The following is a 15,166-nucleotide window of genomic DNA, read 5'->3' as shown; positions in this document are numbered from 1 at the left end:
TTGTCCCACTGAGTTCAGAAGGACAATACCTGTGCCCAGACCCCTGTGCTCCCAGCCTGTGCTGAGCAAGGCACAGGTAAAGCAGCTTTTAAGTGATTGACTGAAAAAAATGGTGGAGGTACAGCAGGGCTTTCTCTGAGGCACACGGGAGACAGGCAAGGTTGGGGCTGGAAAGATGGGCAAATTCCTGGTCTGAGAGCTGGTTGTCACAACAGAAGCTTGTATTTTACCTGTCCCCTCTCAATAAGAATTTGTATTTCTTTGTGCTGTGGTAACAGCTCTTTCTCTCTCTCCTTCCAGTCATTCCTCCACCTGTCATACGCATTGAGAGCTATGGCGAGGACTCCATAAGTTTCAGCCTAAAAATGACTACTAATATCAAGGTAACATTTTTACCATTACTTTGAACCTAAAATAAAGAAAAGAAGCCTTTCATTGGGTAAATGGTAGATACTGGATGGGATAAGCTGTTGCCTATTTAATTTATTGCAATAATTTTTAAAAACTCCTTATTTCATGCCAAATAATTTCTTACTTTTCATAAACAACTCCAGCTCTCTTAATTAGGATGGAAAATACCACACAAAGGCTTTCAGCAGTGAGTCTTTCACTGCATGCAAAACCAGCTGAACTGATAGTTTGTATTGTGTGCCCTTGCTGTTTGACAGGTCAGCGGTTACGTTGTGAACATCTACTGGACATTTGATACACACAGGCAGGAAAAAAGGACTCTGATCATAGAAGGAGAAAAGTCCATCCAAAAAGGTAAATTCTGTGCAAAGTGTAAAATTCTGCTTTAGTCAACATTGAATGGAAGGCTTTGGTGAAGGCGATAGGATTTTTTTTTCTTTTTTCCTTTTTTGCAACTAGTAGTTTCTGTTTAGGAAAGAGTAAATCTGGAGAGGACAAACCAGCAAACCCTTGGCCTCTGTTTTTAGGGCTTGGAGATTTCAAGCAGATTTATCCCCTAGAGCTGCACTGGCTTTTTCTCATCACAGGGGATTTTGTTTGTGGTTCCTTATCTACTCCACAAAATGTCAACAATTTCTTGAGTTCTTGTGTATGGTACCTGTCCATATTATATTTCTGGTTTGGAAAAATCTCTGGTGTGCTCAGTCTAGATATGGGAAAGCATCCAGACACAGAAAAGCACAGGCTAGGTTGGATACCAGAGTCCCAGGTGCTTCTGTATAAAGGAGACTACTCAAAATTAATGAAGACACAAACCAAGAGAGGCAGGCTTCTGTCTAAGACTGTTTGATGACGATGGCCGTTCCCTAGTGCTCTCTCCCTGCCGCCGTTGCAGTGCTTTGCCTCACCTAATAGTACATGTTTCTCTTCTTGCTTAGTGGCAAATTTGACAGCACACACACCCTATGAAATCTCTGCTTGGGCGAAGACGGAGCTGGGTGACAGCCCTCTGTCTTTTGTACATGTTGTGACCAGTGGGACAAGACCTGCATCGCCAAGTCTCAAAGCCAAGGCCGTCAACCAGACTGCAGTGGAATGCAGCTGGACTGGACCGAGGAATGTCGTAAGGCACCGACTCTCCTTCCTCGCCAGCCAGGATGGGGTCTAGCTCAGAGCCTTAAAACACAAGCAAAATCTTAAATCAGGATTATTTGTTGGGATTGAATTCCCAGGGCCTGAAAATTTTATGCTTACAAGAACAGGGCAGGCACCTGCTGCCCCTTAACCAGAAGCAAAGCAAGCCGCCTTCTCTATTTGTTCAGCTGCTGATTCAGTGAAGTGGCTGTAATACAGATAGCATGATGCAGTGGTCTTTCAATTGACGGCTGTGTTATCAGAGCTGAGCCCAGGATTTTAGGGTGGGGAGTGCAGAGGCAAGTGGGCAGAGTGAACCTGACCTTGGGCAAGAGGAAGTGCCCAGGAGAAAGAGGGTCTTTGATTCGTGTCCCTAAAAAATGACAGCCAGTGAAAGTTTGGATGGATGCTCTGGGCTGTGCCAGACTCTGTACCGACCCTGTTGTGCTCTTCCCCTGCAGGTCTATGGCATCTTCTATGCCACGTCCTTCCTAGAGCTGTACAGGAGCCCATACAACACCACCACAACCTCCCACAACATCACCGTGCTCGTGCAGCGGGACGAGCAGTACCTGTTCCTGGTAGGCTGCTTTTCTGTTCCCATTCCTACCTGCTTGCTACCGAAATGTGAAGGCACCGTCTTAACTGCTGTGTTATCCCTTCAAGGTCCGTGTGATGTCTCCCTACCAAGGGCCACCATCCGACTACGTTGTGGTGAAGATGATCCCTGACAACCGGCTCCCCCCTCGGCACCTCCACTCAGTACACACCGGGAAAACGTTCGCCGTTATTAAGTGGGAATCGCCCTACGACTCACCTGACCAGGACATGGTAACACCTCACATCACTTTCTCCTCTCCCTTTGCACACAAAACATTGGCTCACAGATAGATCCCTGCCCTGCTGCTCATGGAGAACTGAGCCTGAGATCAGGTCTAGCCTCCATCTAAATAGTCATCGCCAAGATGCTGACGCCTTGGAGACCTGCATGCCCTCTCTTTCTGTTACTGGCCATTAGCTCAGGCCTGTAATGTACATGCTGCATTTAAAAGGAGTCGGGTCTGGGATATCTGCTGCTGAATCTGAAAGCAAACTTGAGCATGTGCTAAAACACCTTTCTGGCTTCAGCTCTGCCCTGGAGTCTGGGCTGGCCGGTGCCGGAACACAGCCCCCAGGTCAGCAGGACAGGTGTCGGGCCAGCCAGGCTGCGGGCGCCGCTTCCCCCTCCAGCTGCGCCGGCACAGCCCCAACAAAGCCCGGTTCTGTTTTCTGGCATGCTGGCATACAGTCAGGTCTCGCTCCATTGAAGGCGAGTCATTTTCTCAGCAAGCTTTCCACTCCTATTCTGGTCCAGAGACTTTAACAGCAAAGGTTTAAAGGTATAAGTCTTCCTGGAAAACTGGAAAGTTTGAGAGGGCAAGAGTTTGCACTGCATCCTTGTGATTCATTAAGGAATACAACCTGAGATTTTCCTCCTGCCCTCACCTGTTCCAGTAACTGCATTTTCTATATCTGTAAACACTGATCTCTGACAGGGATCCAACAAGTCCAGCAAGAGGCTTGAAATCTTACTTCCCAGGCTTTCTGTCGAGCACAGGCATGGCTTAATGCAAATTTAGCCCCCCCTCGTCAAATAGCCTACCATTGTATGAGATTGCTAGCAAGTCTGCAGGAAAATAAGATCTTTCACTGTGTGTGCCTTTCCTCCCTCTCCAGTTATATGCTGTCGCGGTTAAAGATTTGGTAAGAAAAACAGATAAAATCTACAAAGTGAAAACTCGCAACAGCACGGTGGAGTACACCATTAAGAAACTTGAACCGGGAGGCAAATACCATGTGATCGTTCAACTGGGAAACATGAGCAAAGAATCCAGCATGAAGATCAACACAGGTAAAGGAAAGAGTACCACTGGGTGGGTGCCAGGGCGAGTCCCTGCAGCACTGTCCACTAGCAGGAATCCAGTGCCTGTCGCACACACCATCCGTCCCACCCCTGCGCTAGGTGGAGGCTGCAGCAGTGTTTCTGCATCGCTTAGTCCTCTCCCACAGCCAAAGCCCAATTCTAAGAGGCCTCCCTGCAGCTCCCAGCGGAGGCAGTTAAACCCCCGAGCGGCAGCAGCAGAGAAGAAGCCCCTCAAACGATAGCTGCGGAGTTTTTCTCCTGCCTAGATGGAGATGGAAAGGCACCTGGCTGGCTGCGCAGACACCATGAAGCACCATTACAGTCCTACCATAAAAACCCACTGAAAAACTCCTACCAGATTACGTGCCGCAGTATCCTCTCCTGCAGTACAGCCCTTTTCTAAGCAGAGTATTGTGCTGATGCCTAAAAACCCACTACGTTGCAGAAGTGACCCCACTGCTGTTTTTCAGCCAAAGGAAGTGTCACCAATGTTAAACCTAACCTGCCTGCCATTTTTTCTCATTTGCAGTTCCACTGTCTGCACCAGACGCCTTAAAAATTATAACAGAAAATGACCATATTCTGCTTTTTTGGAAGAGCCTGGCATTAAAGGAGAGCAATTTCAATGAAAGCCGGGTAAGTTGTGTTGGCTCTCCTTCCTACAGGCAGTGTTTCAGAAAAACCTAGAGCAGAGTCACTGCAGGGCTCCTTTCACAGACTCCTTATAATACACTCTGCTCCTCTAAGTGTCCTTGATGAGCCCTTTCTGTATCTCCAGTTTGTATCACCACTAAGGCACTAAAGCAGGTAGATCCAATTGGTCACCTTTTAGGAACAGAATTGTCCTCTTGGAGAAGGTTAACTGTCACACATGTGAAAGGACTGGGGTTAGGACACTGCCCCATGGTGCCAGGAGGCACATCGGTAATATGTAAGAATTGCCATTGTTTAGACTTTGATAGAAAATCTGTGACATGTTCTCTGTCAGGTAGCAAACTGCCAAAAAAGCCATCGCTGTTACTGGACTCTCTGGTTTGTGTGGTCACTAAGAACAGCGTGAACCTGAACCAGACAGACGGAAATCTTTTCTCCTGCCTGACCTGGCCAAGGTCAGTGCACGCCGACAGGGATGCCCGAAGGAGGCTCCGCGTGGCTGTCTCCCGGCTGGCAGCCCAATGCATTTCATCACAGCTCCATGCAGGAGGGAAAACAAGTTTCAAAGCCCATCAGAAGGAGCATGCCTGACCTCTGCAGCCGAATGATTTGGGGTTTGTGTCTTTGTTTTCACAACTTTCAGGGTTATGAGATTCACATGTTTGACAGCTTGATGAACATCACGGCTTATCTTGGGAACACCACTGAAAACTTCTTCAGAGTCTCCAACCTGAAGATAGGCCACAACTATTCATTCAGCGTGCAGGCCAGGTGCCTGTACAGCGGGCAGATGTGTGGCGAGCCGGCCACGCTTCTCTATGATGAGCTGGGAACTGGTAAGCCCCTGGCACTTTCCCTATCCTCCTTAACAGACTAGGGAAAGCCTCACAAACTCACTAGAGAAACGTGTTGTCGGTTGCAAATGGTTCTTCTCTCTCTCCCTCCCTCATCTTAGGTGAAGACTCTTCTGTGGAAGAAAACAGTAGATCCACAGATGTGGCTGCCGTCGTGGTACCAGTGCTATTCCTGCTGCTGGTGACCCTCGGGATCAGCTTCGTGGTGCTGTACATGAGGCACAGACGGCTGCAGAACAGCTTCACTGCCTTTGCCAACAGCCACTACAGCTCCCGCCTGGGCTCAGCCATATTCTCCTCGGGAGATGATTTAGGTATGTAGCCCTCGCTTTCGCACAGTGTCATTTCAGGACAGGATTAAGGACATTACATCAGTGCAAGACCTAACTTCTCTACCGTGCTTTGGGCCACCTTTGGCATAAATATCTCTATGGATTTGATCTTGACCTAAGAGTACAAAGCTGGCCCTGGCTAAATGATTTTAGCAACTTCACTTAAACCACTCTCTCTCTAATGCAAATCCATTAAAACCTGAATATAACAGATACAACAGTCAACTACAGCACAGGCAAGGCTGCAATGCATACTGGTTTTGAGGGCTGCGTTGTGGCCACCTTCATTAGCCTGTTTAGTCGTGCCCCATGAACCGCTGAGGGCGGCATAACAGCACTTTGGGTTTGTTTTTCAGGAGATGAGGATGACGAAGCCCCAATGATAACTGGATTTTCAGATGATGTTCCCATGGTCATCGCATGAAGCATATTTCTGACTGTAAAAACCAAATGGTGTAAATATTTTATTTGATAAAAATAGTTGATTGTTTATTTTAAAAATGCACTTTGAGTTGCAATATGTTATTTTTATATGGGCCAAAAAAAGTTTTAAAAATACACTTTGTAGTAATCGACTGTGAATTGCAGACTAGGTTGGTTTAGTAACAAATTGCTTTGATTTAACATTAATTTAGTCTTACAAGGCTATGCTTGCTGGGCATGCTTTTAAGTCTGTGAGATATTTTCCGTTGACTAAATTGGCTACTCGTTTTATTTTTCTAAGACAAGAATAAATTTATTTTAAAAAAATTCAGGAGATTATATATGTAGAGAGAGATAAGTAATATAGTCCCTGAAAGTTTTGCTTTTACTTTTAAAAAAATCCTTTGGACTTTGTTTTATATGGAAGTATTTTTGTTGTGTTAATTTATTGGGAAATCTGCTTGAGAACAGATTTCCAAAGCCGTCAGACATTGTACACATTATTGTGTAGAACGTGTGCCACTTTATCTTGCAAGACAGTACTATCTTGGCATCCCCATCATTGTTCTTGCCATGATAATAAAAATCCTTATTTTTACATATTTCCCCCCCTTATTAAAGACCCAGTCTTTCAGCAATCTCAAAGCCTGGGATACTGCAGCATCTACTTTACGTATGAGTTCAGCTTTGTGCTGCCATACCTACAAGCATCCCTGTGATGTCGTGCTGCCAAGGGTCACACAACCCCTTGCACATGGGTGCAACACCCCACAGACCGTTTGCAGGAGGGTTTCTGGGGCTTTGCCTGCAGCACAGAGGTTTCCCCTGGGCAGCAGCGCTACAGCATCCTTTGGCAGCGCTGTGCAAGCAGCCAGGCTTTGCAGACCCTCACTTTCAGGTATGCAGTAACAACACACCGTACCCTCCCACCTCTGCCCAACCCCCTTCGGAGGGCACCTGCGCTTACTGAGATGTTGCCCCTGCCCATCACGTGTGGCGCAATTAATCTGTAGTTCAGGTCAGTAACATCACTGGAAAAAGTCGCCACTACCTGAAGTTAAAGCGCATGCCATAAAACACACTTCCCAGCTGGTCAGGACACCTTTCCTCCGTGGAGCTTCTCTAAGATGCAGCATGTCGGTGGACAGGAGGGGGAGCCTCCACTGTGCACAACTAGGAACCGGCTTCCCATACGGATTTTCCAGTCATACATTGCAGTAATTGCTGAACATCTACGTTCATTTGGTTTACAGCAGGGATATGACCCTCCTTCAATAGCATTTCCTAAAAGCAGCTGTAGTTGCACCTTCAGCTTTAGAAGTAACACATATGTATACACATATATATATTATTTTCCCGTAACTAGTCATCTCACATTTCCAGAAGACATACTACTGGCTACAGAGGTAACAGTAGAAATGTCTGGTTAGCACTGTCGAGCTTTTTTTGTGATAGTGAAATGTGAATCTCACCACGAATCCAACTACTTGCCAACCCAAGAGCAATGACACGAGTGGATGTTCACGGGTCACGCCTGTCCGTGCTCTATATATGCAAAACTTCACAGCAGTAAGATACAGCACGCTGTCTTGTCACACTGGTTTTTTTTTTTATTTAAGCCAAAAGTATTTTTGCTGTGTAAATTAAGTTATAATTGCAGTCTTCCTACAGATGAGATGAGAGGCCAACTATGTTTTGATACACGACTGATCCATTTAATTTCACATACAGAAAATGTATAAAAAAGTTAAAGTTCTGTAAGGTTTGATACTCTAGAAATACTAACTCTATTTTCAATTACTGGTGTTATCATTCCTGGTGGCAGGTTTTTTTCCCCCAAAGCTGGGACCAAGCTATAATCAGATTTTTATAAGTAGCAGCAAGCTTGCAGAGTTAAAATATTTTTACCTTGTTAGTGGGTCAGGTGTGGTTTGGGAGTAAAAATTTTGAGTAAATCAACCCAGCATATATAGCTCACTTTGCCTAGAATTACAGCTACATAGAGAGACCAGAATCTGATCAGAGGCTAAACTATTCTAAAGATATAAATCAAAAGATTTTATACAGGAAAGAAAGCTAAAAGCACAGATAAAGAGTGTTGAACCCCTTCCTTATTAAGCAAATATATCTGGCACAGGTAACTGAAAACTGCAGTATAGTATCCCAGAAGCTGGTACCTCTCTGGTGAGAATTACTATTGGTTAAATACTGCTGATTTACTCCCCCCCAAGGTAAATTCTGCTCCAGTAAGGCGAGTAGAATTTAGCCCATCTCTACCTGGAAGACAAGATACCAAGGGGCACCCTTGTAACCACTTTATATTCTGCAGAAATCCCTTGGTTGCTTGCTTTCAAGCATCGGCTGGGGGACGGGTTACTTCTGGCCACTCTGAAAGGCTCCTTTGTATCCGTGACTCAGCCGCACTCGTGTGGAGCTCAGTCTATTGCCAGCAAAGCATGTGGTTGTAATGCTGCGCTCACAAGCAACACTCTTGGTTACCTGTGCCCCACTAACGAAACTCGGGCAGAACAGCCCTCTGCGCTCTGCCTGCAGTCACCCCTGCATGCACAGGGGCCTGGGGGCACTGCAGCAGCCAGGCTTTGTGCAAAGCTGACCTCACCTTACGTGCACCACACTGTAACAAAGAGGCATGCCCTGCCCCCCCAGACTTCCCCTTCATTGCAAAAATCGCCACTGTGCTCTCAGCAAAGCAACTTCACAGGGCTAGTGTATTTTATATACAGATAGAGAAGTCTAAGCCCCAGGCAGGGAGTGAGCAGGACAGATGCAGTTCTGGGTAAATTGTATATTTTTATGAATTTTTGAAGCACGGAATCTTGTTCACAGAGATGTATAGGGGGTGGGAGGGTTCTGCTGTAAATATGGTACAGGGATGTGGATGCATATTTTGTTCTGGTTCTGTTTCAGTAGCCTTACGCAATGTGACATGACTCCTGACTTTTGGGAGGTGACTTGGGGTTACCTCATATGAGCCCAGGGAAATGTTTGGATCCATAAGGAAAAAAGGGGGTATGGGAAGTACCCGGGTTAGGAGGAAGTCTTTCCAGTTAATTTGTGCTTGCATCCATTTCAGATTTTGCTGCAGATGCCTGCTGGTACTCTTAAGTCCATTTGAACAAGACTGGAGTTGCACGCTAAAATCTGGTGGGGTTTGGGACAGTGAGATTTGTTTTACTTTGGCTTGGGTTTTTCCACAGTTTTTTTGGGGTGAGGGTTTTGATTATTACAAGAAAGGACAAGGAGGTACCATTTTCTAGGCTCGAGGTCTGAACACCCATTCAAGGTCAAAACAACAATCCTTTCAGGCTGAATAAATCACATCAGTCAGTCTGTCGGCTGCCGCCTCTGTGCAATGGCTGCGGCGAGCTGCTTGCCCCAGCTCCCGCCGTGACCTGCAGAAGCCACCACCTCCACAGAGCCCAGCACCACTGTGGGCACCAGGGGCCAGCCGGAGCACAAGTTCACAACTCCTCTGCCGCTCGGCCGGCAGCCCGTACCCCGGGTACACACTGAGAGGAGTTTCGGAGAGGGGCGAAGCATGTCACGTTGACCGCAGGGGACAACTCCGCATGCAGATATTTAATCTGCCGAAGAGCTGGCGTGCTGTAGGTTCACGCCCTGGCTAACCCTGCCGTAACTTGTTCCATGTGCTCCCACCTTGACATGGTTGCAGATTCAGTGCTGGGAGAAGGCTGTTTTCCTTGGACAGAGATCAAGTTACATACAGATCTATAGGAGCCGCATACCCAGCCAGAAAGGGGAGGAGAGAGCATATGAGCGTGAGGGAGCACGTGCCGTGACAGTGGCTACCAACATCCACACAGTCATCTTTTGGCCTCATGACCAAAGGACCTTTGTGTTTGCAGGTCATCTTGGTCGCTGGTTTCTAGAAATCCTGGCAGAAGTGACTGGAAATCTCCTGTCTGGGTGGGGAGGGACTTGCCTTGCCCAGACGACCGACGGGGCAGGAGTATTCACTCACCCCGTTTCTAGAGTCACCAAAAGCAGACCCAGCTCACATTAGCCACCAGGGCAACCTCACCTGAGCCAGCGACTCTCCCTGCACAGTATGCCCTTTCCTCACAGGGCGGGTTTCAGCCTGAGGATCTGCGTGCTTGAAATCTCTTAGCCAGGACACTAGTATGACAAATCTCACTGATTCGCTGGTGGAAATGTAAAATTGTTCAGGAAAGGCCAAAAGAACTTTTTCCAAAAGAACTTTCAAGTCAACTTCAAATGGACTTCAGAAGGGAAATGGTGCAATTGACTTAGTTACTTCTTAGACCCAGAGAGCATCTTCATTACTGGAACTAGCTGTAACATTTGTGATTAATCCTTCAAAATGTGCAGCAGTCTACAAGCATCCAGTCTCTAATGAGTTTTGTTTAGAGGTAGTGTCAACTTCTAATCTGGTTCCTTAAGTGAAGCTTAGTACTATACCATTTGAATTGCTACTCTGTGTCTTTTTTTTTTTTTTTTCCATTCACTGAATTCTGCTGTGTATTATTGCACAATTTTGAAGGAATTTTTGTCTGTCAATTTTTCCCACTTAATGATAATAATAAAAATGGACTGGATAAACAAGATGATTTCTAGTTTCCAGAATTATTATCTAGCCTCTGTGTCTAGTGCAATAAAAATGAGAGTTTTTCTGAACCATATTTGATTTTTGTTTTACATTAGAAGGACGCATGGTATAGCCTAACAGGATGATCAGAAACAGAAAAATCGAGCTTTCTGCAGAAGGAGCAGCAGAGCCCTACTGAAAAGGTACCACTAACCATTCAATCAGTCACTTATCTGGCTAGTCCTCAGCCCCTTCCTCCAGGGCCAGCACCAGCCAGTAAGCAACACCCTCAGACACCAGACATTTCAGGTCTTTCCGAGCTTCACCTCCATGTTTGCAGGACAACATCTCCAGTGCTAAGCCTGGCTCGCTGCTCACATCGTGCATTATTCCCCTGGTTAAAATCCATTTTCACAACAATCCCATCCCCGTGCCGTGTGGTGCGTTTGTACTGTTTGGCTGCTGCTGTTTGAAACCCTGTGTGTGCAAGTACAACCTAACACTTGAGCTGCTGAAAGCAAGCGGAATTACTACTCACAGAAAGAGGTAATGAGCAAACAGCAGTCTCTTCACACATACCTCATTTTTTAGCCTACATAATTGGAAAGGCAACGTGAGCTTGGTGGACATAATTGAGGCATGTGAGCATCTTAAGTGTTGCACTTCATTAATGTTTAGCTTAAGGCAACATTAACGAACAGCGATTCCTTCCTCCCTGTTGCCCCCTTCTTCATGAATGAAACTGATTTTTCCCTATTGTTGCTAAACAGATTGCTCCCCCAGGAGGTACAAAAAGTTACACCTCATTCCCATGCACCTACTTTCTGTTAAAGTAGTCAACGTGACTTCTAAGCTTCAGTGCTGTCACTGAGAAAATCTTGACAGTGTAAAAGCCTGACAGAAAAGGGATCTGTTCATGCCTCCCCTCCTAACAAAACTTGCAGATTTTTATGGATAGGAAAGATTTTCCCCCTAATCATTTACTGCCTTCACCAGAACTGTGTTTATCCGCTTACCTTGTGATGCACTGAAGAAATACTGGCCTGAGAGCCTGAACAACCCAGCCTCTCCTGCCCACGGTCCCACTCACAAACCATTCCCTGGGCTGCCCATGAACTTCTTACAGGAGGACCCCACTGACCCTCACCTGATCCTCATCTTCAGACCCATTAAGGGGAGAGCAGCCAGAAAGTCACAGGTGCAGACTAAACCCACCTGCCCTGGAAGTCTGTACTGGAATTTTCCCCTGGCTCTTTTCTTTGCATCTTCTCCCCTTTTATTGCTTGTATGACCTGTCCTTGTTATCTAGCCTCTAAATGCAACAAGCTCTTGAAAGATAAGAGAGTTTCTCGTAGAGTCTCTATAGTACCCATGTGAGTAGGTATACCCTGCTCTCAAACACTTCAGGTAATGGTATTAGGCAATGACTCCTAACTGCTGAGCATGTTGGCAGTTCCCAAATAAATCTCCCAGCTTTGCTCATTGCGTGACATCATTTTCTCTTCGAGACCCCAGTTGTCTCTTGTTTTACATCCAAACCCAAGTGTGCCACAGGAAGCATCCAGCTCTCTTTTTCCCCACTGTTTCAGGCTGGTGTCAGAGTTCTGTGGAGAAGCTCAGCTAGGCATGATTGCATTGCTCACACGTGTGTCTCCAAGCTCCCTCTTCTCCACAGCACATCTGACTAAGGGGGAGAGGTCTCAAAAAGATGCCACTATCCCATGCGCTCCTTGAAAACACGTGTCTATGCAGGGGAAAGAGATCCAAGTGAGCATTCCTGCTGCAAAACATTTTTCCCCACTATGGTACTTAAGAAGGAAGATGCCAACTGCCAGAGGAGCTTTGGTTGGAGTGCATGGCACAAACCCAGGCAGAAGGCCTGGATCCAGGCTCCCTGCACCCTGCTGCTCCTGACACTACATCTCTCTTTCCCACAAATAGCATCAGGGGCTGCTTCCAGCAGATGGCCTGCAACCACATGGAGGGGTGGATGGGGATCCATTGGTTTGGGACTTAGTGAGCTGCCTGCAGGAGAGAGGAAGCCAGGTGGAAACGCGGCAAGGCTAAGACTGCAAAAGCACTTCCCAACGTGGGTTAAACATTTCACAAAATAGATGCACCCTGATCTTGAAAGAGAGCAGCTGAAGTTCTGGCTTGCTGGTCCTCTTTTGAGTAAGCAAAGTTTCTTCTGCCAGACTGCTGAACGTTTGTTTAGCCTTTCTCCGCAGGAAAGATGAAATAACTGAGGACATTTCACAGCAGAACTCAAGCTGGAATTTGAGATGGAGGAGCCGAGAGCTCCCAGGTAGCCCAGCCCCTGCTCTAGGGAGGGAAGAGAGGGTCTGTGGGAAGGAAGGATTTCATGCTAACGATCAACATCTTGGCTCCTGCCACAAACCTCTCAACCTGCCAAATGTGGGATACAAGAAAAACGGCAGCCCAGGGCTCTTCCAGGATGTGTGGTTTATCTCTTCCCTGTAAATTACAGGCATCCAGAAGCCCACATCCCCCAGATTCTCATAGCTGGGCTCACATGATGCCCAGCAGATTTGCTTTCCCTGGGCCCTGCAGAGCAAAGCGCGGAGCAGACCTGACCTCATATTCAGCAAGAGCACCTGCATGGGGTTGGGCTGGAAAAAATCCCACAGCTTTGGAGGACAGTAGAGGGTGATGAAAAAGGACCTAGGCAGCGATTTGGGAAGGAAGGCTGGGAAGACAGTCAGTGAATGGTGAACAAGGGTGTGAGCTGGTAAGGAGTTAATTAAATACACTCTGAAGCTGGCTACAACTGGACACTGGCTGTACAGGAGGGGAATGTAATTTAGAGATGGAGGATGTGAGGCAGAGCTGGCCGAGGTGTGGCATTCACATCACCAAGCCTCACATCTCCAGGGTGGCTCAGCCAAACGAGAAGGCTTATTTTCCCTGGATCTTTCTGTAGCCAGCGGAGGGAGGCAGATGCCCTCCAAGGAGGAATTCGGAACCTGAGTGAGCCATTCTGAAATGTTCTTCTATACTTTTTCATTCCCCTTCCCCTGCGAGAATGGCTACCTGCACATTTTGTATTTCCCCAAGCCTGAGATCCCGAAGAATAACGGCAAGAAGATAGAGAAGAGGTTGGAGGTTCATCCTGGCCTGGGCTCTGTGTAATGTTTGGCAGGATTCATCCTTACCCGAGCTGAGAGGGTCACTCCAGGCTCCTTCTGTGGCCAAGGATGAGGCACAGTAGTTCAGAGAGTGCTTCCCCTCATCTTAAAACAGGTCAGATACTCTTTACTATAAAGGGAACTCAAGGTGACTACCTCATACTGAGGCCTGTGACTGTAAAAGGCACCACAGCCCACATGAAACAAATCCCAGACCCCATGATTTGGGTAGGAACGTTCCCCCGCTGGCCCAGGGGCTGCTGGATGCAGCTTCTTTCTGCTCCTGAAGCACATGCGCTGCCTTCAGAGCCGCGCACCCCGTGCTGCAGGCTGGAGAGGAGACCTTGCCAAATACCTCTGTGTTTCTAGCACCCCTTCCCCAAGCAGCTTCCCGAGGCTCTGCTCACGCTGCCAGCAGAAAGCAGTGTGGCAGGTCCTCTCCTAACACCCTCCATGCTACCCCTTTTGAGGGCCACTGGCCCGGCATTTGGCTTAGGCTGGCTTTCTGAAATTACACAGCTTTCCTTTCCCCCTGCCGTGGCTTTCTTGAGATCCCTCGGAAAGCCAGAAACAGAAGCCCAGAGGCTAATTCCCAATTGTGTGTTTAGTCACAAGATGAGCTTCATTTTCAATCCAGTTCCACTTTGCAGTAGCTATATGTAACTCAGCCAACACGCCTATGTACCCAGGAACTTGCCACAGCAGACTCAGAGCTGGTGAAGACAATAGCGTGTTTGGCTCAGCACCGTTTCAAATGTACTCTTCCTCCTAAACTTATTTAACCTCACAACCAAGAGCCACAACGATGGTGAGCTGTTTGTTTCAAGACCAGATCTCCTGGGAGAATAGGCACAAAGAATAGAAAGCAGCCTGGAGAGATGGCAGAGAGAAAATTGAGAAAGGGATTCGAATGCATCGCCCTTGGAGACCATGCCAATGACCTGCTAGAGTCCAGCCATCATAAATAAATAGACTCCGTTTATTGTCTAGCCAGGCCAGCAAGCACGGTAATGCTTGAGCCGGTTCCAGCGGGTGGGGCTACCGACCAGCATCGCTCTTTCGTGCTGCGCTTTCTGAGACAAAACAGATGTCGGTCACCGAGCGCTGGTTTTGTCGTGTGATTTGTGATGCAGCCACTTGCCTGCAGTTGATGAGGGCTTTGTTAACGGCCCCCCAAATCGGAGCCAAAAACTTCTTCCATGGTGGTGAATCCTAAGCAAGTGGCAACAACGCAAAATGAGCGCGGCTCAAAACCTGTGACAATCCAAGCACCGTGTCCCTCTCCCTCTATAACAGACCCACCAGATGCTCCACAGCAGCTGGAGACAAGCCTGGGCCAGACCCCCACGCGAAGGGCTGAGCGGGGTGTGCGGAGCTGCGAACCCGCTCCATCCGTGCCAGACCCGATGTTCACTCTTTAACCTGTTTTGTGGGCAATTCGGCCCAAAGCGAGCAGCTCCCAGCCGGCCCTGCTGCCAGCCATGTGCAGTAGGTGGCAGCAGAAGCTTTAGTCACTGGCCACCAAACTCACCAGGATTCCTCCACCCCCCACCCCCCCTTTTACCCCCACCCCCTTTTCTTTCCTTTTTTTTTTTTTTTTTTTCACTTTTTACTTTTGGTGGCCTCAAAAATTATTAGTTCCAGATGAGCTCCTGCCATTGTAATAGTCCATTTAACCCGATCCACTCTGAGCAGAGTCAGTACAAGTTCAAATGCAGCAT

General features: G+C 47.4%; 1 protein-coding gene across 3 annotated transcripts in view; it reads left to right on the top strand.

Annotated features, from left to right (window-relative positions):
* SORL1 (sortilin related receptor 1) overlaps positions 1-10,318 on the top strand; it is a 53,231-nt gene extending 42,913 nt beyond the window's left edge. For 2 of the 3 annotated variants that reach the window (XM_037409756.1, XM_037409755.1), the window contains exons 39-48: positions 301-383; positions 669-765; positions 1,350-1,534; positions 2,007-2,126; positions 2,212-2,376; positions 3,262-3,436; positions 3,978-4,084; positions 4,746-4,938; positions 5,058-5,270; positions 5,645-10,318. In XM_037409756.1, the coding sequence (XP_037265653.1) occupies positions 301-383; positions 669-765; positions 1,350-1,534; positions 2,007-2,126; positions 2,212-2,376; positions 3,262-3,436; positions 3,978-4,084; positions 4,746-4,938; positions 5,058-5,270; positions 5,645-5,712 (1,406 nt within the window). In that variant the 3' untranslated portion in view covers positions 5,713-10,318. The remainder of the gene's footprint in view (positions 1-300; positions 384-668; positions 766-1,349; positions 1,535-2,006; positions 2,127-2,211; positions 2,377-3,261; positions 3,437-3,977; positions 4,085-4,745; positions 4,939-5,057; positions 5,271-5,644) is intronic. The other variant, XM_037409757.1, reaches the window with a different exon arrangement.
* Positions 10,319-15,166: the final 4,848 nt, after the last annotated feature.

The sequence above is a fragment of the Falco rusticolus genome, chromosome 16, assembly GCF_015220075.1.
Source record: "Falco rusticolus isolate bFalRus1 chromosome 16, bFalRus1.pri, whole genome shotgun sequence".
Lineage (NCBI taxonomy): Eukaryota > Metazoa > Chordata > Aves > Falconiformes > Falconidae > Falco > Falco rusticolus.
This window is presented reverse-complemented; position numbering and strand designations above follow the sequence as displayed.